Source organism: Garra rufa, unplaced genomic scaffold (assembly GCF_049309525.1).
Source record: "Garra rufa unplaced genomic scaffold, GarRuf1.0 hap1_unplaced_004, whole genome shotgun sequence".
In the NCBI taxonomy this organism is placed as follows: Eukaryota; Metazoa; Chordata; class Actinopteri; order Cypriniformes; family Cyprinidae; genus Garra; species Garra rufa.
The window spans coordinates 811,020-835,185 of record NW_027394279.1 but is presented as its reverse complement, the minus strand read 5'-3'; the positions used below and the strand labels follow the sequence as shown (position 1 = coordinate 835,185).

The window sequence follows — 24,166 nt, the reverse complement described above, 5'->3', positions numbered from 1 at the left end:
GAAGCCCTTGTTCCCTTTTTTTTTTTTTGTTGGCCTGCACTGATCTCAGATCACTCCCACACAGTGATGTCGCTGCGTGTTCAGCTCCCATACACCACTGTATGTTTGTTCACCTTAGTCAGTCAGACGTCTCCCTTGGCATGGGGCAGCTGGTCAATCACTTTGCTAATCTTTATTGCCTTCTGGTGCTTGGCTGTTATCCGGTGGTCTGTAGAGTCCGCTGAATCGAGCGATCGCTGTACGGAAGAAGGCCGTAGCATTTGGGTGGTGACTCACAGTGTGATGTGGATATCTGAGGGGAAGGAGTTCTGGCGTTGATGCCGTTTTCCCTTGGTGCCTGTCGTGTTGTCTCACGTAGGCTCAGATGCTGGTCATAGCAGTCGTGTTCTTAGCTGCTGTATTCAGTTTTGACAGTTTTGACTGCTGGTACAAATGGCTGGGGTCCTGTTAGCTGGAGGTGGAGCTAAGCAGATCTGTCTCGTGGTCACACTGGGCAATGTTCTTGCTTAAAAGTCAATGTTTTGCAGACAGGCGTGTGTTGTAGCCTACTGCAGTGTTCAGGAAGACAGCGCTTAGTGGTGACAGCTGTCAGATTCCTGGCCAGCTTGCTGGCGTGTGAGGTGTGAACGGTGGGCTGTTAGGCCCGGGAGAGATTTTGTGTTGAGCTCTCCTGTTTGTTCACATTGTTATCTGCAAGCATTTGAGTTCTTTAAGGTGTGCTGGGTTCAGCTCACTTTGTGTTTCTTTGCGGAGTTGTTACTTGAACTTCGGCGTAGGCTGCTTGCAGGTGGCCTTAAGAGGCTTTGGCCGTGGCATGAGTGTTGCTGTCTGCCTGGGGCCATTGTAAAGAGAGCTTCCGCTGTTTAGGAGTGTTCTGCTGTACTGCTCTCTGCGCTCAGTCTGTGGGGGTGTTGCAGGCGTGTCTTGAAGCTTTTCTCCTCTCTCCTCATGTAGGTCCTTGTCCTCTTCATCCGCTATCTCTGAACATCCAGATGGTCTAGGCGGTTCTGCGCGCTGTCCTGGTTCCGTCGTGGGTGAAGCTTTCTCCGCTGTGGCTTTAGTCAGACGATCTTGTTGAGGGCGTGGTCACTGATGATCTGGGCTGTAGATGAGTTGATTGGTTCTCTGCAGCCGTAGCTCTTGACTGGATCGTGATCCATTCGCCTGTGTGCGTGGTCGTCCGGCTGTTCTCCGCTCAGGTGCTGTAGTCACTAGACCCAGGGCAGGATGGCATCTTTGCCTTGTCTGGACTGGATGGCGGGACTGGATGGTGACATGTTGACACAAATAGAGAGGGAGAGACAAAGCACAACGAGCCAATGCAAGTCCGTACAGAACTAATGAGCTAAAATGTGGCTATGTGTTGCGCACTTAACTGATGTCATCAGATGGTGACGCAAACTAAACACTTATTATCCTAGCTGTAAAGAAGGGGTCAGATAGTTTGTGTGGGTAAACACAGGAAACTATGAGTAAACTTAATGATGAGCGATTAACTTTGGAGCTATTCAGTTCATCGGTGTAGTTACCAAAAGATTTCACTGATGTTCAGACAGGTTCAGTCTCTAATAGGGAAAAAAACAAAAAAACAAAATCCATCAGAAAGAGAGGTATAAAGGGTTAAAGCAAAAGAGAGAAAGTGAGCTGACTGCCAGCCCTGGGGTCAGTGACGGGGCCCACCGGGTGGGGGCGCTATGGAGTCGTCACACCTGGGAAATGGCAGAGCTGAGAGAGCAAAAGAGAGAAAATGAGCTGACTGCCAGCCCTGGGGTCAGTGACGGGGCCCATCGGGTGGGGGCGCTATGGAGTCGTCACACCTGGGAAATGGCAGAGCTGAGAAAGAAAAACAGACCTTCTGGGATGGGCTGAGTTAGCTTTTTGGGGTACTGAGAGTGCACCTTGATCGATTTGGTCAAAGTTTAAATTTTAATCAAGACTGTTTAATCAAAAATTTAAAATGAGCAAATACAATTATAATTGCTAAAGGGAGAGTTGAATCTAAGGCGGTGAAATAATTAAAATTAAATCACACGAAAAAGAAAACATACATTATGTTAATTATCATTATGGTTCAAATAACAATAATTAATAATGTAAAATCAAAAGGAAAAGAGAAGGGAGAGACTGACTGGGACTATCCATAAGCGTTTTTGCCCAAAGAAAACAAAAACATGAAATCATGCATAGGTATTGGAAAAGGTTTTAGACAGACTTCTAGCTTTTAATAGAAGGAAATACCTTTTTATGCGGGATTTCAGATTCCACCTTGTGTGGATTTAAACGCGCATCTAAGCGCAGTTCCAATGGCGACGCGTTATCGCGGGTGTATATTTCTTGTGTCCGTTTTACTGAACACAGGTACATGTATGTGTTTGCAAACTTTAACTTAATAGAATGGTTACACTATTAAAAGGTTGCTTAGTTACAATGCGTGCACATTGATCTTGAGTCAGGCTGCTGACACAAGACTTGTGTGTGCTTTGCACAAAAACAAATAAATAACACTCGATCAAGATTTGTACAGTAATGACGCGAAGTTATTTACTATATTAAATCTATTCGATGAGCAAAAGGGGTCAATCTTATCAGGTAGCTAAGCTGAGGTTTTAACCCAAAGGAGCAAGATAGCTGATTAGCATTGGAATGCACATCAATGGCTAATCTATCTACACTCAAAATATAAATATAAAGGCCTTGTAAGGTGAAAGAGGAAACTCGCTCAATCAACTTCTTCACGCTAAAAAGAGGATTTCTACGCTCAATTTAGGGTGGCTTAAGGACGCTCCATAAAAGTTTTCTTCATTTTATAGGGTCAATATATAAACTGCAGTTAAGTTACATCTTTAACAGCTGTTGAGTTTCTCTGTGCGAGAGGCTCAAGCATCTGTGAAGGTGTTAAAGGTGGGCGGGTCCACACCTTTCTAACACACACACACACACACACACACACAAACAAAAGAGACGCGAGTCACGAGCCGAGTTTGAATAAACAAGCATGGAGACACATAAATTATTCCTAAGTTGCTTACATCACATAGTTTAAAACTGCCCGCATTCTCCACCAATATGTAGGAATTTTGGTTAGCTCAAAGAATTTCAAATTAATCAATATGTGTGTACAAGTGTGAGACTATGTTTCTCTCATCACCTGTGCACTGCAATATCTCCACCAGGTCATTTTTTTGACCAATGAATAGGATGAAATTAGTTTTTTAAAACATACATTTCAGTCAGGGAAAGTAGTTTAACTCATAGGAAACTGTGTATAATAATCTTCATTAAATATACGCATTTTCCAGTTTCTGATCAGTAACAGTAATAATGATATCGACTGGTTTCTTTGTCCAGCAAATTGTTCAGTGATACCCATTACTATTACGTTGGCTCGTCGTCACGGCAACGTGTTTTACTAATCAGAACGGAGTTAAAACAATTTGAACAAAATAGGGCTTAAGGTAGCAATATGAGATCGACACAGTTTAAGTGACTATTGTCATGTAAGCAATTAGCACAGAGAATCATTATATGTGAATATATGGTTGTTTATTAAACTATTCTACTTACAAACGATCGCACATAGACAAACGTACATAAAACACAAATAGACAGAGAACGCGTGAGAGAGAGAGTAAGAGAGAGAGAGAGAGAGCGAGAGTAAGAGAGAGACAGAAAGTGAGCTGCATTGGACAGGAATGAAACGGCGTCGTAAAGTTTATATGGTCTGGCAGAGGTGTCCTGGTCACTATAGCAACCGGGGCCTTGTGGGCCATGTGAGACTTGCCGGAGCCTACAGTTGGGGACTAAGAAAAGGGTGTGTGTGATTTTTTTCCTACTTCTAATGAACAATTGTGTGTTTGATTGGTCCAGACCCTACAATGGCAATACACAATAAAAGCGCTATATAAATGCTTCATTCATTCATTCATTCAGATTTTATTATCTTAAGTTATCACAACAACCAGTGTAACCAGGCAATAGAAGACCGGCTGCCCAACTCTCATCCTCGAAGGATCCCCAAAGACGTCACCCAAAGACCAACCAGCAACCAGAATCTCTGCTAAGACAAGCCCACAGAGGGTAATCCTTGTTTCTGGCACAAACGCAAGTAAACAAGGTCTCCTCTTCTTGCTGAACCTGGTGCTAGATTAAGTCAAATCTCTGCTTTTGTGATTTTCTAAGGTTGCGATTTAAGAGCTAGTAGCAGATACTAGAACACATGCGGTCCTCTTCAATTCAGTAATTTCTCAGCCCCGGAACTGTATAAGTGTAAGGGTGAATGTGTTTGTGTCTTAGTAGATTAGTTTTGTGTATTAGAGTAGTCCAATAAATCACTATTTTATTGAAAGAAGTGTCTTGACTTTTATGTTCACAAAAGTTTTATCTGTGTTCAGATCCGAGCTACCTAGCTTTAAATTTCGTAACATAATATTTTTATTTATTTATGATCTTGGCCATAAGCATAATATAAACCTCAGAGTTGATAAACTATAATCGCAGTTCAAGAGATACCACAGTGTTATCAAAGAACGTCTCCAGTACAGTTGATAAGGAAAGCCGTGAGTGTTTTTATTGTAATGAGGTTAATCACCTCATTGCCACATGCTCTTCATTGAAACGTGAAAATGGTAAGAAAACTAATCCTTCAAAAGTGTGGCATTAGTTGGTCGGCAAGACCTTTCTTCTGAAAGTGCTCCACTTAATTGGTAGTTGAGTCCACATTTGAACCGTTTGTTTGTGATGGGGGGCATATCATTAGGTGAAAAACAATCAGATTGGAAGCATGTTCGCATTCTTTGTGATACTGGCTCGGGCCAGTCATTCATCCTTGAAAGTGTGTTACCATTTTCAGAACAGTTAAGCTGTGGGTACTAAGAGTCGCCCATGACCATGAACTTTCTGGCCATGTTGGCATTCGGAAAACATATGCACCTCTTTTCTTTTGGCCTGCAATGAAAGTTGATGTAGCTAACTTTTGCAGATCTTGTCACGCTTGTCAAATAGCTGGGAAACCAAACCAAGTGATTTCCAGCCCATGTCAGCTGACCTGTTTCCTAAACACTCGATTGGCAAATCAAAAACAGGGCGCCTTATTTAAAACACAGATTCAGTAGTTGTCTTTGCTGCTTCCTCTGCATGCTGTTTTTGCAATGTGTTTACTCTGGTGTAAATACATTACTCACCCTATCGATTAACATGTCTTTCGCCACTAATGATGAAGATCCGTGGCAAACCGAATCCATTGAAGAATCCCAGCAACAACGTCCGTCAGAGCTCTCGCTTGGCTAGTAAGTCTGTCACTCCCCCGAGACAAACCAGCTTTCTAAAAAAGGAGAAAAAGAAATAAAGCCATCATCTCCAGTCAATGTTCCCAGGCTGAGAAAGGCATTTATTTGGTGTTAAATGGAGGAATAAATTGTATTTTTTAGCTAGGCTTACTTTTGGTTGTCGCAGTAGTTCAAAAATATTTGATTAGATTGATTCTGCTTGATAACTGTAAATTGCCGTACATGCTTGATCTTCTAGACGATTTTCTACTGGTGGATTATCCAAACGCAAAGCCAGACCATTGCGTCTCGATGTACCTTTCATGAATTGGGTGTTCCAGAAAGAGTAACACCCAATGCTTTTGCTTTTTTCAGTATCTTAAAAACATATGAATGACATATGAATTTGATTATATTGTAATCAGCACAAATTGGGCTACAATAATATGTGACCCTGGACCACAAAACCAGTCATAAGGTTAAATTTTACAAAACTGACATATATACATCATATGAAAGCTCAATAAATAAGCTTTCTATTGATGTATGGTTTGTTAGGATAGGACAATATTTGGCCGAGATACATCTATTTGAAAATCTGAAATCTAAGGGTGCAAAAAATCAAAATACTGGGAAAATCACCTTTAAAGTTGTCCAAATTAAGTTCTTAGCAATGCATATTACTAATCAAAAATTACAAATTGACAGGTTTACAGTAGGAATTTTACAAAAAATCTTCATGGAACATGATCTTTACTTAATTTCCTAATGATTTTTGACATAAAAGAAAAATCAATAATTTTGACCCATACAATGTATTTTTGGCTATTGATACAAATATACCCCAGCGACTTAAGACTGGTTTTGTGGTCCAGGGTCACATATGTAAGCAGCATGAATGTACATGTTTGTGTTTTTGAGAAAACAACGTTTATGCGTGCTTAGTGAAAAACTAAATTTTTGAAGTCACTGAAATAAAGTCATGAAACACATACAGAACATTTGTTCACAAGACTTTTGAGAACTATATGTGACCCTGGACCACAAAACCAGTCATAAGTTTAAATTTGACAAAACTGAGATTTATACATCATATGAAAGCTCAATAAATAAGCTTTCTATTGATGTATGGTTTGTTAGGATAGGACAATATTTGGCCGAGATACATCTATTTGAAATCAGAAATCTGAGGATGCCAAAAAAATCAAAAATACTGAGAAAATCACCTTTAAAGTTGTCCAAATTAGGTTCTTAACAATGCATATTACAAATCAAAAATTACATTTTGATATATTTACAGTAGGAATTTTACAAAAAATCTTCATGGAACATGAACTTTACTTAATTTCTTAATGATTTTTGGCATAAAACAAAAATCAAAAATTTTGACCCATGCAATGTATTTTTGGCTATTGCTACAAATATACCCCAGCGACTTAAGACTGGTTTTGTGGTCCAGGGTCACATATGTGTTAGGCTAGAGTTTTTTCTATCAAATGATGTGAAAATCATCTTGTTTACTTGTTTACACAAAACAGTATATTGATTTAAATTTTTGAAGACACTTTTTGTTTAGAATGGCTGTATTCGAGAAGGCGTGAATCATCATGAATAATGCTGTGATTCACACCTGAGAAGACAAAGACCTGCATAATGAGCCGCATAATTAGTTATTCAGTCAGAGGACTGTGAGGAACAAAGGAATGAATGAAGGAGGAATATAAGGACAAAATATGTTTGTAGCTTATTTTGAATAGATTTATTTATCAGGCAAAATAACTTGAGATTCACTTGTGAACTTCTTTAACATCTGAAGTTGGTACAGTGCTCTCAGGAAAACAGTTTGAGAAGACTCAAGTAAATGTCAGCAGGATTAATGTGTTGAGCAGGTTTCTGATCACTAAAAAACAAAAACAAAACATCTGTGAGCATGTTAATATCAGCAGGATCATACTATTTATTTATATATATATTATGATTTTGTAGTCATAGACCCACGCATTAGTACAAACGTAAAAAGGACATTTTATATCTGAGAAACTAATAATAATTGTTTATCGTGCACTGTAAACCCTAATGCTGTAACTAATTAATTGAACTGAGTTGTATTAACTTAAATAATTACAATTAGTTTATATTAATTAACCTTTATGAGTATGTAGAGCTTTTTTCTTATTTATGAGTTTGTAAAAATTAAAATTTTCAAGTAAGCTGAAAAATTTTGCTGGTTTAATTTAGACAAAATGTCTCTTTAAAGTTTTATTAACTCAAAATCTTTCAGCCTTGTGAATTTGCGTATGACGTCATCCAGGTTCACGTAAATTGTCTTGCCCGCCATAGATATATATACGTAGATGCCTCATTAGTGACTGTTTCTATGGGCCTTTATACGTAAGCTGTCCGCCATTTTGCAGCGGTCCACTTGACGTCATTCACCCATAGATCTTTGTAAATCACCATAGTAATCACTGAATATTTGAAATGCCACAGTCCTGAACAGCCGTTGGTCTGCGAACCTACAGTATGGTGAATGACGTCAAGTGGACCGTTCCAAAATGGCGGACGCATCTACGTGCTTGGAGCGGTCCAATGGGGTATCTACGTATATATATATCTATGTTGCCCGCGCTCATGCATTAGTGATGGGAAGTTCGGATCATTTACCGACTCGGATCTTTGAGTCTCGTTCAGCAAAATGAACGAATCTTTTTTCGAGTCATTTCGTTCATTTTAGCAAAATATAATTAAAAAGCTACGTGTTATTTCCATAACTCATGTACTGCTTATACAAACGTTGATCACACTACAAACAAGACAAAACTATAATCCTATTAGAAAAATAAAAGATTCATTCATTGTTTACCTGGGTCTTCAGTCTATGATTAACTCCCTCACCTCTATCTGTCCGGGTTGAGTCGTTCGTTCATCACGTGACAGCCCCATACGCTTAACCTATGCTGCCTGAGCCGGAAAGAGAATGGATTCGTTCATCTCTCGAGTCATCGGGTTTGAGTCGTTCGTTCATCACGTGACAGCCCCATACGCTTAACCTATGCTGCCTGAGCTGGAAAGAGAATGGATTCGTTCATCTCTCGAGTCTTTCGGGTTTGAGTCGTTCGTTCATCACGTGACAGCCCCATACACTTAACCTATGCTGGCTGAGCCGGAAACAGAATTGATTAGTTCATCTCTCGAGTCTTTCGGGTTTGAGTCGTTCGTTCATCACGTGACAGCCCCATACGCTTAACCTATGCTGCTGGAGCCGGAAACAGAATTGATTAGTTCATCTCTCGAGTCTTTCGGGTTTGAGTCGTTCGTTCATCATGTGACAGCCCCATACGCTTAACCTATGCTGCCTGAGCCGGAAAGAGAATTGATTAGTTCATCTCTCGAATCACTGAACGAATCACTCCCCGAGACGACTCGTTCTTCCCGAGTCACATTAAAGATTCGTTCAAAATGAACGAATCGTTCAAGAACGACCCATCACTATCATGCATCGTTCGTTCTTTCCAAGATGGCGGATCGGCCTCGCTTCACACTACAGTAAGTAAAATATACAAATCCTATGAATCTTAAGTAAGTGTTTTAATCCATATATTCACAGTAAGATTTAAAAGTAATGTACAGTTAGTCAGAATGCGTTTAGATGTGTTGCATTACAGACTACGCATTTAGCCCTGTTTAAATCTTGACGCGAGGAAGCTCCTCCTCTGCCCGCGCTGTAGCTTGCCTTGTTGGTTAATAAGATAAACTTTTAACGTTAGTTCAGTGTTGGAAGCTGTTACTGACCAGCACAATGTTTGTAAATTCAGGTAAAATTGAAATTAAATCATTTATGCCGAACTTATTTTTAAAACTGCGTTATCCACAAAATGGATTTTTATTTTGAAATACTTCGTTTGTGCAGCTTGCATGGAAGAAAACGCATTTAGCACTACTTTAGGATGTTAACGTTAAATATCATGCATTTGCAACGTGTTAATATTTATGTTTTCAATAGAAAACGTTAAAGGCATAAATGTTCTGCAGTGTTTTGAAATCAGCTAATTTTATTTTTCATATAAATTTGGCTAGAGGAAGTGTTTGAATCCTGAAATAACTGTCTCAACCTGCACAGAAGCTTGCTGGCCAATAAGATAATTTTATTTCAGTGTCAGTGAGATTCTCTGAAGAAATTAAATGTAAGCTTATTTTATATTTGATTTTAAAGTGTAGGTGCTGGGACACTTTTTAAGTTAGACTTATTAGTGTCTAATTTACATAGAATATTGTCTGTGTATAATATTTTGTATTTGTATAATAGTTTGTTATACTGCATGCTAATACTTACTATTGGTATCAAATAAAATATAATCTTTTGTCAGTGTAAATATATTTTGTATACAGCATGAAACAAAAACTTGTTATATACTGCATACTAATACTATTTTCACTCACATGTGTTTTTTTTTTTTTTTTCTATTATAGGTTTCAAGTGAGATAATGGCCTGGAAGTGCAAATTGTGTATAAACATCTGTCATTCCAGAGTCCACCTCCTCAGACACTACAGAGTAAAGCACAGTATCTGCTCTAAAGTAAGTCCACTGCCATGTGTCTATCCTGATTGTCCCTGCACATTTCCAACACACAGTTCACTCAAAACTCACTTGCATAGAAACCATGTAGTAGATACTGGCACATGTCAAAGTCAGACAAACATTTCATTTAAATGTAGTCTGTGTACACTAGAACAATCCGTTTCTGAAGATGCTCTGTTTAGTCACCAGTGATTATTATATATTTTCTGCTGTGGGTTTGTTTTATAAAATTGTCTTTTGTCTGATTTAGCTGTTTGCAGAGTACCAATGTGTTTCTCGTTTGATGACCATTTTAAGGCAAAAAGCATCCAAGATGGGCAAGACAGCAGATACCCTAGCTAATGTTTTGAAAGTTCATGATGAGCAGGTATGGTTAGTGTCATATGTTGAAGTGTTCTTTAAAATATAATTAGATTTTTCTTTATTTCAGATATTAAGATGTTGTTGTTTTTTTCCCTCTTCTTGTTTTTCATCTTTACAGGAACTGCATGATGTAAATTGACGATGGACTAGGTCTTCTGTTTTGCTGCTTAAGACTTAGGACATTTGAAGGACCACCCTGGTAAGCCTTCATTTATTGTTTTTACAATTATGCATGTTCTATTGCAAAGATGAAGGCTGTGGGGCAACCTTAACTTATAACATATTTGGTTGACCATTAGTTGATGAATCATGTCATATTGATAATGTACTAACATGAATATAACGCATCTCTGAATTATATTTTTTAGATTTATAATCCTGAGGATGCTCCAGTGGCCTCCAGTAACAGTTGTCCATGAAAATGCTGCTGCTCCAATCCATTACGATCCAGTGAGTGTCTCAGTTGTCCTGGAGAATGAAGTGGTCACCACCCATAGCCAACATCCAGAGGCCTTTCTTGTCTTGTTTGGATTCATGTATGCGCTTCACTTAAAACATTCTTAAGGACTTGCCAAAACTTTTGAATTTGTGCAAAAAGTTTTACTCTGCATGGATGATGGAAAACTGTCTCCTAGCGTGCAAACATTAAAGGGATAGTTCACCCAAAAATTAAAATGTGATGTGTTATCTGCTTACCCCCAGGGCATCCAAAATGTAGGTGACTTTGTTTTCTCAGCAAACCACAAACGAAGATTTTTAACTCAAACCAGTGCAGTCTGCCAGTCAAATAAGACCAATGAATGGGCACCAAACCTTTAAAAGCAAACAAAAACATGCACAGACAAATCTAAATTATACCCTGCAGCTCGTGAAGATAGCCAGCCACGTCCATCTGTCCTGAGCACGAGTATAGAATCCGGCTCGTTACATGAGAACGCGCTCTGGCGTAGTATACGCAAACACCGGAAGCGATGTAGAGCTACTTATATTTTGTTTGTTTGTTTACGTAAGGCTGGCACTGGGGCAGTAACTTTAAAAACATGTCTGTACCTTTAATTGGTAAGGGTGCATTTTAGAATCTATAGGGAAACTTCAAATTCTTTCATCATTTCTTGCTTCTGTTGAACACAAATTATTTTGAGGGAAGCTGAAAACCTGTAACCACTAACTTTCATAGTAGGAAAAACAAATACTCTGGAAGTCGATGGTTACAGGTTTTCAGCTTTTTTCAGTTTTTTTTTTTTTTTTTTTTGATCTACAGAAAAAACAAACTAAAAGAGCTTTGGAATAAGTGAAGATTGGATAAGTGACAGAATTTTTATGCTTGGGTTAACTATCCTTATAACACTGAATTCATATATATATAACCATTTGATAGTTACTGTCCTAGACTATTTTTTTTTTCTCTAAGTGTAGTTTAATGTATTTTTATTTATTGAGCTCTTATGTTTAAACAAAGTAGGTCATGTAAAATTCCGTTAAAAAATATTTTACAAAATAATTCTTCCAAAAAATTTTGATTTTCATACTGGGTTTTGTGCATTACTTGTCCCTGAATGTTTTTTTTTTTTTTCCCTGAGAATTTCCACCCTTTACAGGTGTTCTGTTTATTTGTTATATCAAATAGAACACCGTAGAAAGACAGTATTATTTTTTTTCCCATTGTATTTGTATTCTGTGCATACTTTATTAATTTTAAAATGGTGTTTATTGTAAATCTGTTACTGTCAAACAGTTTTAAGAAATTTGTATGTTTATCGAAGGCATGTTTACTGTAAACAGTCCTGTTGGTATTACCTGTTGGACATTTTTGTTTAAAAATAAATGTCAAAAATGGTATTTTGTGTTTGCTTGAAATTACATATGCATTTTCATACATTTATAGTGTTTACAGAATTAGAATTTGGTTAATTTAATTTATGAAACACAAAATGTCAGTTAAAAATTGCTATCAAAACGTATGAGCTGGGTGACTAAGTATTTAAAGTATGGAAAATTAAACAAATTAAGTTAAATGCTATCAAAATGGATAAGCAGGTTAACTTGGGTATTTTAAGTAAGAAGAAAGTATTTTGCATGAGTACAACAAACTCAAAACTAGGTGTTTCTGCTTACTTAACCCTCTGGGCCTCCTCATTAAGGGGTCACACTTGGCTCCCTCGCGGTCAAAAGTGACCGAAGCCTTAAAAAGTAACTTTTTTTTTTCTTCAGGAAAATCAATTAAATATATTTTTGTTCAATAATATTTTGTAATTATTATTTAGAATTTTGAGCATTTTTTATGAATCTATGCAATATTTATACAGTTTTAATGAGCAATTTTTTCCCAGTAGATTTATATTTTATATTATATTTTTTAATTAATTATGTATTTATTATTTTTCAATAAATACAACATTTCACATTAAAATAGAGTAAAAGCATTTAAAATCCATTTTTTTAAAGTGAAAATTGCACCATCTAGTGGCATAAAAAATAAAAACTTGTGTAATGCCATGTAAACTCCTGTATCTCCCTATATACATATATACAGGGGCTTTGGGATTCCTATTGTTTTTTTTCTTTTTATTGTTTCTTCATTTTATTAGGCTTTGCATTTAGAAATATATTCAGACATTCTAAAAGATAAATTTTGGCAAGGTTTAGATTTTTTTTGATTGGATAAATATCAGGTTTTGCATTTTTCTGCTTATTTCTGTGTGTCTGTGTGTGTGTCTGTGTGTGTGTGTGTGTGTGTGCGCGTGTGTGTGCATGTGTGTGTCAGTTCTGTACTTTTCTTATTTTAGAGTGTCAGTCCTTGCTTGCTGAACACTTCTTTTCAGCACAGTTGCTCATTTGTAGATTGTATTACCAAAAGATTATCTGAATTATCACATTTTGTCGTATTTCCCATTCATTTCCTATGTCGGTCATTTTTGACCGCGAAGGAGCCAAGTGTGACTATTTTTTTTTGGACCCTTTAACATATCCGAATCATGTCACTGATTTTTTTTTGTACTCACATAGCTAATGCAACAAAAGTCACCAAGTGTCATCTCATTCTGATGAAGCTACGATTTTTAAAAATTCAAAACATAAAATTTTTCGGTCAAAAATGACCGAAGAGGCCCAGAGGGTTAAAATTGGAAATTTCATAACTTAAAAAATTTGATGTAACTGATTACCTCAAATTTTTTGAGTTTTGTCAACTTATTCGGGATTACAGTGTGTTAAACATCCTTTCGAGAACACAGTATTACTAATACATATTGTCTAAACATACACTCAGTGTAAACCCTCATATTACATCCTATTGTAAGATATATTAATAACTAAATAAGTAATATGATCTTATATTCAAACATAAGAATGCTTTGTGTGTATTATAGAATACAAAGAAACTAGGCCATAATATAACTGTTAAGCTTAAATGTGAACACTATAACCTTTATATTGCATCATTCTTTATTGAATAGACTATTAAAAACATCCTGGCATCGTGAGGCATTTAGATGCAGTGAAATGAAACATACTTTATAATGTTTCACTTGCTGTAGTCAGGAATTATAGTTGGGAAAAAGTCTTAACTGGTAAAATGTTTGCACATTCTGTCACAGTAATAACTAACAAGTAGGCTAATAAAATAAAAAAACTTACTCATGTGAATATATCCTCTGCTGGATGGCGCTGTTTCACCCATAATGTTCATCTTCTGAAGTATGTTTTATTCCTGACTGCGTCTTCTTCCAGAAAGGACTAACTTGAACGAAGTTTCTCCTTTGTTTACCGTGATGTGGGCGTCTACTTTTGGCGTGGCGCCCTCACGTGGACGATTTGAATATGAAAAGCGAACAACTCGTGGGCGTGATCTAATTATAAAATAATGAAGCAGACCGGAGAGACTGGACATCGTGTTGGTTTCATATTGATTATTTTATCACAGAATATTTGTTTTCAGTAAAACTTACTTCGTTTAAAAGTATACATATCAAGTTTTCTCTAGATATATTGCTCATGTCTCTGTGTTATGTATTGGCTGAGTTATAGTCTATTTTAAGAGCCTTTTTGGGTAAAATTATATGATGTGATTTATTGGTGATTTTTGTACTGTTTTTTTTTTTTTTTTGTTATTGTTCTGTTGTTACGATAACTATTCATGCATTTTCTATTTCATAATTTCTTAAAGAGGAACAATATGTAAATGTAAATGTATAGTCTGTTAAGACTGCTAAAGCCGTTAAATGGGCTCATTCAGGCTATGTCTAACCTATTAGTTGTGAATCTCGTGGAGAAGATCAAATGAGTTGATAGAGTTTGTGTATTGTTATTGTTATTATTTTTTTTTCTTATTTCCCTATTTTTTTTTTTTTTTCTTCCATGGATTCCTTGCTTTAAAATTTCCTTCGAAAAAAAAGGAAAAATACACATTTGTGTGTAGTCTATTAAGATAGACAATTATGCAATCTTGGATGTACTGTAGCAATGAGATGTGTAAATGGCATGTCTTCCTATGGTTGGGTAAAGGAGTAGCTAACCTTTGCCTTTCCTAGTCTTTCAGCGGACAGCGATAATGTTGGTTGACTTTCTTCAGTCTGTATGTTTGGGGGGTACACCTGATTGCTAAGTGCTGTAACTGTAGAGTTGAGTGTTTTGTGCATGATTTTATTCATTTTTTTTTTTTTTTTTGTATGCTATTCATGATGTTATGCAAAATCTACTGAAATCAGTGGGGGTGAATGTGACAACAAGGTTAAATAGTTTTATTCCACTAGATTTTCCGGTTAATAAGCATTCCAATGCTGTTCTGTAATTGTTCAAAGGAGTGTTTCAAAAAATACATTAAAAAGGGTCTGTAAGGAGGTGATGGTCCCTCCCCCCTCCCTCCACCCCCCCAAATCCAAACGTCAAAAATCGACCTGAAATCAACCCATCCTGGGACAAACTTGTAGTAATCTCACATACTATTAGGATGGATATTATAAACATTGGGACGCACGTTCTGTCTTCTGTTTGCCTTTTCTCCTTAAAGAGAGTGATTAACGAGAAACAACCTGAAGATTTGGGAAAACGTCTAGGTTACGTACTTCCCTGAAAGAGGGAACAGAGACGTTACATATGGGAACTCGGCTGAGAGATCTATCACCTCTGAGCTAAAGAGAAAAGGCCAATGAGAATTGGTGAGTGGAATTTGCTTGCAGAGCCACTACATGAAGGAGACCCAGCCGGAGCTCCTCCATGCTCCTCCATGCCCCGCAGTCAGGACTAGGCGGAGTAGTCCGCAAGAGCTTACAGGCCTTGGATGGGAGACGCGGACAATCATGCCAGGTGGCGGCACCTTGCGGGCACAGGTGCACCGCAACCCCACGCTCAATCTGGGAAACCTCCGCGTACCCCCTGGCAGCTCCGCCATTGAGGGTAGCGAGGGGTGAGGAGCCGGGTCGCTAGCGGGCCGGGTAAGGGGCCCGCCATGTCCTAGTCAGCTCCTTGTGCACCTCCAGGAAGAAGTCCTCCGCCTCAGCCAGGGACTGTTCTCCCTCTGATGCTGTGATTGACATCTTATCCTCTTCGATGAGAGATGTGCTCAAATTCTCAAAACTGTCGCGTCTATCCAAAAATAATTCTCCCATAAGAAAGACGTGATGGGAGAAACAAAGCTTTTTAAAACAGCCTGCTGGTCAAAACAGGGCCAGCGTCAATGTTTGGAAAGTGACCAGCACCAACTGTAATAACAGTAAAACATTTTATGGTTTATTCATACTGAATATTATTATGAATATATTAGAATAGCCTCTAATTCCAGCAATTTCTCTTATAAAACTATAACAGATTTGCATGTTTTTTTTTTTTTTTTAATGTTGTGCTAAATGTGTTTATACTTATGTTTAGACATTGGATTCTTCAGTGAAGGAAAAACTACAAGAGTGGAATCTCTGCCAATTAATTGAAACATTTCAATGTAAGTAAACTATTTAAATCCATATAAACTACCAGTCAAAAGTTTTTGGACAGTAAGATTTATGTTTTATAAAGAATTATTTTCTGCTCACTAAGCCTGCATTTATTAAATCCAAAATACAGCAAAATTAGTAATATTGTGAAATATTTTTACTATTTAAAATAACTGCTATCTATTTGAATATAATTTAAAATGTAATTTTTCTGAATTACTCCAGTTTTCAGTGTCACATGATTCTTCAGAAATCATTCTAATATTCTGATTTGCTGCTCAAAAACATTTAATTAAAAACCTTTGATTGGTAGTATAGGATTTCAACTTCAATTATGACTTCTAACAATTATGATTTTAATCCCAAGAACTCCTAAAGTTTTTATCAGTTTTTAACGGGGAGACAATGGAACAGAAGACCTTACTACAAGAAGGGTCAAGTCAAGTCAAGTCAAGTCAAGTCAAGTCAAGTCAAAATTATTTATACAGCGCTTTTCACAAATACAAGTTGTGTCAAAGCAACCTTACAGTATTAAAATATTAAAATTGGACAATAGTGTGTCAATAATGCAAAAGTTCCATGTTGCATTAAAGTCAAATTGCAGAGAACTCATCTGGTTCCCATGGCCTTGCGCCAGCGGGCGTTTAGGTTAGGAGTTCTTTACTGATGATCTGTCTCTGGGGCTCATCTAGTTGAAAGGGTATTCGCTGACATTCGGCTGTAGGTGCTGATCCACCATCTGCTCTCGGTACGGACTGGATCTGGGGGACAGCAGTGACCATCTGATCTGAATACAGACTGGTGGCTACGGTGACCTCGGAATAAGAAAGAAACAGACTAATATTAATGTAGATGCATGCTGCCACAAAGTCAGAATGGAGAGGACTCATCTGGTTTTCGCAGTCTTGCGTCGATGGCCGTCTAGGTCATAAGGTCTTAGGTCTAGGTGATGAGTGTATCTGTGTTTCAAACATATCTACATTTATTACATCAACTACCCAAAGCCAAAGCCATCTGCAGCACACAGTCTTTCAACACACAACCTCTTCTTTAAAAACTTTGTATTTAGTGATCAGTAAAAACTTTTCATGTTACAGATTATCAGTAAGTCCAGCAGCCAGCAGATTTTTTTTATTTTTTTTTATTATTTATTATTATGTTTATGATGTTTTGTTTTTGTTTTATTGATAAAGGTCTATATGTAATGTTTGTCTTATTTGTGTACTGTATGTGCACATTTGTGTATGTTGTGATACACATTTGTGATCCTGGACCACAAAACTAGTGGGTATATTTGTAGCAATAGCCAAAAATGCATTGCATGGGTCAAAATTATTCACATTTATTATGTAGAGTCACATTTGTTGGTTTTGAATTCAGTGTACATCTTGAAAATGTCAGTTGTATGTGCACATTTGTGTGTTATGAATGTAATATTTTTACACATTCTTGTACACTTATTTTGTAAACAGTATGAATTTGCTGTACTTACTTTTACATTAAAAAATATATTTGTTAAAAATGTATTATTTGCATATTTAAATAAACAAAATATGTATTTGAAAAAAAAAGTAGTGTTATAATGTAGTTAAGTCATTTTATAAGAAAATATTGACGTAAATTAATAAAAATAATTAACTCAACTGTTTGGTAACTTTTAACCCAACTGGATTTTAACCCAAAAACAAATTATTATTATTTAAAATAACCCACAGATGGGAAGGTGTTATACCAACCCATAGTTAGGTTACTAGTTGGGTTATTTTTAATAAATATATATATAAATATAAATATATAAATATATAGTTTCATGTTTTTATGGCGTTTTACATTTTTTTCAAAATAACTTAAAGCACTAACAGTGTAAACAATACATTTAAACAATTTTATGATTACTTTTTTATTAGTCTAACCATATAGTTTATTAAAATTAATTCACACAAACCAAAGAGGTGGGATTTATCGTGAATAGCTGATCATAACCAGTAATATCCAATCATATCACAATGAAGGCATTGCCTCCACTCACGTGACTTTACCCCATTCATGCTCAGTTACCTTCCACCAAACTCACCGCACACTTTAGATCTGTTAAAACTCAATGAACTTAGGAAAGGCCAGAGAGACACAGACTCCTGCTAAAACTTTACCTGCTGGTGTCGCTGTTGGACTGTTTTACTTTAGAAAAACAAGTCATTTATTAGTGCATGTAAGTGCTAGTGCTGTTATTTTTGAATAGCATGGATGTACCTGCAGACTTGTGTCATAACCATTGTTACTTACTTGTCTGTTCATAAGACATATATTCCACAATGCTTTAATATTCAGGGCTTATAAAGAGGTTGTTCATGCATTTCTTTTTATTTTGACTTTGGTAATCTGAAATGAAACATTCGTCTAGTGCCTGTTTACAGAGAAAAAAGAAGAAGCAGAGGAACACAAAAACATATTCTGTGTGCTCAGTGTACTCATGCTCTTAACAGTGTAAAGCACAATGTACATGTAAAATGTTACTTACATGCTTAATAAAGAGTAAAATGAAAGAGTAAATATGAAGAAAAAAATATATTCATTCAAATTAAGAAGGAGGGAAATTATTACAAGAGCATGCAGGCCTCTTACCAGTTCAAATGAACTCAAAAAAACTAAAAAAAAAATAATTCAAAACAAAAGAACTAAAAGAAATCACTCCAATTGTATTGTCATGCAAGCCTTAGTCAAGTTGTTTGCACAGACCAATTTTCACAATCTATTTTTTCTTGTGAAGATGAAATAAAATGGCAGAATGCATTTGGCTTTAAGTAGTCTTTTTAACCACATGAATGAAATAGCAGGGCACCTCTCCTTGCCCTGGAGTGTATTGCTTGAAGTCTCCATATACATTGTGCTCGCATTTTCCAAAAAACGATGCTCTTAAAATCTCCTTAAAACTGTCCAAACGATGGGGGTAGTATGACAGGCGGAATTTACTACAAGACAGAAAAGGAAACATCTTAAGAACATCATGGATGTAACATCATGTATAACCAATTCCTGACACACACACACACACACACACACACACACACACACACACACACACACACACACACACACACACACACACACACACACACACACACACCTTATTTTATTTAAAATAGCAACAGTTGAACGTAGTGAAGTATTAAAAGAACCGTTCAGCAACTGGTTTTTAAAAGCTCTCGGATTTATTAATAAATATCTTAATTTGTGTTCTGAAGATGAACGAAGGTCTTACGGATTTGAAATGACATGAGGGTGAGTAATTAATGACATAATTTTCATTTTGGGGTGAACTATCTCTTTACACTGTTAGCCTGGATTAAGTTTCTACTTAAAATTATAAAGTGATATCATCAAACTTTTTTGTTTTAGTGTATTATGCTTGAATAGTTAAGTCTATTCTACTAATTTGTTGGCATAGTCCAATGTGCAAATAATTTGAAGTACAATAAGCTTAAATTGAAAAGTTATTGAACAGACCACACCTCTTCTTCCCAGTTGTGACAACTGTCTATTAACAGAGTAATGAGCAGTTGCTCAAGGTATCAGTGTGTGTGTTTTCCTTATTTTAACAGTCTTTATTGCAGCCTCCTCTTACACACAGACATATAATACAAAACAAAAACGGTCCAAAACTGATTTCAGTTTCAGTCAAAGTTTTCTGTCTTTGTTGCGGTTGTGTGGATTCAGGCACTGCTGGCGAGGAACTGGAAGGTGAGTTTAACTCTGAGAGTTGTAAAAACCTAATTTAAACTTTCGCCATTTCGATGGACATTTTTTGACACTGGCTATAACTTACCTGTGTAATGTATATTTAGCTAACTGTGGGGGGAGGGGTTTTGGGGCAGTGGTGGAAACAATTTACCAGTTTGTTGGCTTTTTATCCACAACTAGGGATGGGAGATACCACTTATTTTGTTTTCGATACGATACCGATACTTTTAAGGCCAGTATCATCGATATCGATACGATACTTCTAAACTTAACTTTTAAATTATTACATTTATTAATTATATATATTATTAATTATACCCTTAACTTTATATTTGAAATGCATTTTAACATTTAATATGCCTTAATTGCAACTAATTAACTTTAATTTTTTACACATGGTTAACATATGTTTACTGTAGTGGTAACTACAAAACCTATAATTGAAAATACTTAGTTTCATAAGGGGCTGCCAGTGACAGGCTGTTGCACACATAAAATACAACATTTTTATTCTGACAATGTATAATTTATATTAACATTACTACAAAACATGATCAATGAACTTTAAGTGTTAATTTAAAGAAATGTAATTGCACAAATTACGTAGGCTACAATTTCAGTTTGTTTATTGTGAAATAGCTCAAACATGTTTTTATTTTCTGTCCTCTGATAAGCATTGTTCTGGGCTGCCGTTCCCAAAAGCATCAATGCTTTCTTATGATACTTTTGGGAAACGCAGCCCTATTTGAATGCACTGTCTAAAGTGAGTGAATGCTCTCTGTGATTGATTGGTTCTGTCTTGCAACATTTGCGTGCGTTCAGATGAGTAGGAAAATTGTTATATCGTGCACAGGTATTCCCTAACATAGGTTATACGTCCAATTCAATGCACATTGTACGCCTTGCTTTTTGTTAAATAAACAAAATCACTGGTAAATAAAACACACCTTAGTATCGATATTTTTAATTTAAGTATCGATACTTCCGATGCTCACATCAGTATCAATATATCGATACTTTAGGATCAATATGCCCATCCCTATCCACAACTAATCGATATCTAACGCTAGATCACTTTCTCATGTGAGTTGCTGATCGCGTTCAGTAAGAACACGATTTTAACCAGATTCACTGCCTTTAGGCTTTCACCTGGCCGGCTGCAAGCGGCGTTTTTTCTCCAAGAAGATAGCGGGAACACGTGCGGCTGTTTTACGCGGCTTACCACGGCCTATTGTATCTGGTAAGTTCCTTTAAGACAACGTAAGCGAATATGTGTATCTTAATGGAGAATGCATGTGTGTGAGAGGAGAATGCATGTGTGTGAGAGAGGAGAATACATGTGTGTGAGAGAGGAGAATACACGTTTGTGAGAGGAGTATGCATGTGTGTGTGTGTGTGTGTGTGTGTGTGAGAGGAGAATGCGTGTGTGTGAGAGGAGAATGCGTGTGTGTGTGTGTGTGTGTGTGTGTGTGAGGAGAATGTATGTGTGTGTGTGTGAGAGCCAGAATGAATTATGGCTTGCACGGCCCCTCATAGATACATGTTCTTTGTTTTTATTTTATTTTCAAACCATTAATCAGGACTATGTGCTACAGATTTATTCAGTATTTCAGACTTGGACTTTTTTTTTTTACCATAAAATTGTCTGTATGTTTAATCAGTGGCATGAAATTAACTGAAAAAACTTGGCTGAAATAATTTGGGTTCAGTTAACATTAAATATTTTGCTGTAATTGTACAGTGAAAAGGAAGCTGAACAAGCCAGGCCTCATATCTTGTAAGAACAGAGTGTCTTTAACTATATGTCAGTGTACAGTGTTTCTTAGGGTATTTTTATTGTTAACATTTCGAAAATGTATGTGCTAACTAACACACGATTGTACATGTGTTTCTCTGTAAGGACACAGCTGACAATGACTTGTACAGGCAAACTCCAGTGGGATTGCTTTTCATCGGTGAAGAGAACCTTAAGCTAAACCAGTCCAAAGTGGGAATCAGCTTAGAAGGGAATGTGATGATGGATGACCTGGCCAACCTTCCTCAGGCCTTCTGTGTCCTTTTTGGACTGATATATGCCCTGCATCTGAACTATCCCAGATACATGAAAAACACTTTTTGCTTTGTTCAGCAGGTGATGTTTAACCTGGGTAAAAGTGAGATGGCACCCAAAATTCAGACTCTGAAAAACCAACTTGCAGTGTAAAGAGGTGTCGTTACACTATTTCTCCAGATATGAGAAATATTGTTTGTTCTCGGGTCAGATCTTCATACTGTTCTGACTTAAGCTGGGAACACACTACACGACTAGCAGAAACATTCTAAGACTGACCTGAACACACTTAACGATTGTTTCCACCGACTGGAACCGATTTTAGCCTTTGACAATCGGAAAGGAGCACAAACCTAATGACTGAGTCACTCCACTACACAACACACTTAACGATTGGTGAGTCACGACTGGACAAATTCTGCCGAACAACAACAAAAACAGTGGACTACAACCGCAGCATCTACCCACGCTCCCTCAGCTGCTCCAACATACAACACTGCGCACAACACTGGCACTTTTATTTGACACCTGTTTTACCCATTGAAACGTTGATACGCACTTTTATTATAATATGGCTTTTCAAATGTTCAGGTCTGTTTAATTTCTTTAATTATAACATTTCTAGCACTATTTTTAAACGTTTATTCAATAGTATATAAATTATCTCATGTATGCTTGTCTAAAATCAGGGATTAGAAACGAATTGGTTCCAGGTAAAAACGGTATTTATTTTTCTTTACATTTAAGGAGAACGAAACGAACGAAATTAAACATTACTTAATAAATTCAAGGCACTATAATTTTCTTATCCATTTGATACAACTATTATAGCTACACAATTAAAAATATAACACACATACATATATACATACATATATACATATATATATATATATATATATATATATATATATATATATATATATATATATATATAATTATTATTTTATTTCGTCATATTCGTGATTCATGAATTTATATATAAAAACATTTATATTATATTTATTCATTTTCAAGTGTAAGCTATTCGTTATGTTTGTATATTTATTATGAAGAAAATTTGTTAACCTAGCCTATAAAATGTATTATCAACAATATTAAATACATTTTTAGAAGAAGTTAAAAGTTAAGAAAAAATAAGAATAGCCTGTAGTTTACCTATATATATTTAGGTCTATCGGCTAATCTTTTTCTTGACTTTTCTTACACTGCAGATCGAAATAAAACCATTCTTGATCATCTTTAAAATGGGAGAATCACTGGCATAATTTAGAGAAGGGGAGCGCGGGGCACAAACTAACGCTGGGTTATTTGCAACACGTGTGGTTTAAATATTTCCACACATGCTAGCATAACCAAATTTTCGGTATTTATTAGTTGGGGTAGCAACACTATGCAGAGAAAAAAAGTGCGCCAAAATGCAAAAGCCTTTTGAAGATATAGCTGATTTTTTTGTTTACCATAGTAAAAGTACATTTCTGGCTGAAATAATTTTTCCATTTCAGTTTTTATTATTCATTTAAAATAAGACAAATCGGCTAGTATTTTAATCTGTTATTTATCTGTTTAGATAGTTTATTAATGCTTGGCAAACCAGCAGAAGACACTAACCTGTATTCCAGTCGTGCAGATGGGGAACGTTGTAACACTGTGTTACAATATGCCCCGCTGTTATTAAACTATGATATTCTATGACATTAGCGATGCGATTTTTATTGAGAAACTACAAGAAACAGGTGAATAAAGCCTGGCAATTTGACATGTTTAATGTTCAGAAATTATTTCAAAAATAGAAGCATTTTGGCTCGTTTATGTGTGTCTTGTTCTGAGAGAGCGGTGCGTGGAGGAAGTGGAGTGTTTTTCTGAATGTCTAAATGTGTTTAATTTATTTGTCCACATTGTTTTGAACTACTGTACAGCTGTGTGTTGCGATCAGGGCCGTTCCAAGCATGGTTGTGTGTCCATTGTCAAACTCCAAAATTAGATTATTATTTTTTTAAACGTCATTACTTTATTTGAAGGTAATGCATGTATTTTATTGACAAAATATTTTAGTTTGTTGTGTATATGTTTTTTATTCGATCAGATAACATTTTAAGCTGTCATATGGTCGTCTTACATATGATATGGGGCATGTTGTCACTTTTCACTTCCTTTTTTTTTTAGGTAAATAATGATAAACGTATACACTGTAAATATGAAACAAAGCCACATATTTGTACTAGACAAGTGTGAAAATAACG

At 36.3% G+C, this 24,166-nt stretch overlaps 1 protein-coding gene across 1 annotated transcript in view; it reads right to left on the bottom strand.

The window, feature by feature from the left end:
- Positions 1 to 15,913: 15,913 nt before the first annotated feature.
- The window catches only part of gnmt (glycine N-methyltransferase), a 27,850-nt gene continuing 19,597 nt past the window's right edge, over positions 15,914 to 24,166 (bottom strand). Inside the window, exon 2 of the mRNA XM_073832590.1 lies at positions 15,914 to 19,149. Coding sequence (XP_073688691.1) covers positions 18,933 to 19,149 — 217 coding nt within the window. The 3' untranslated portion in view covers positions 15,914 to 18,932. The remainder of the gene's footprint in view (positions 19,150 to 24,166) is intronic.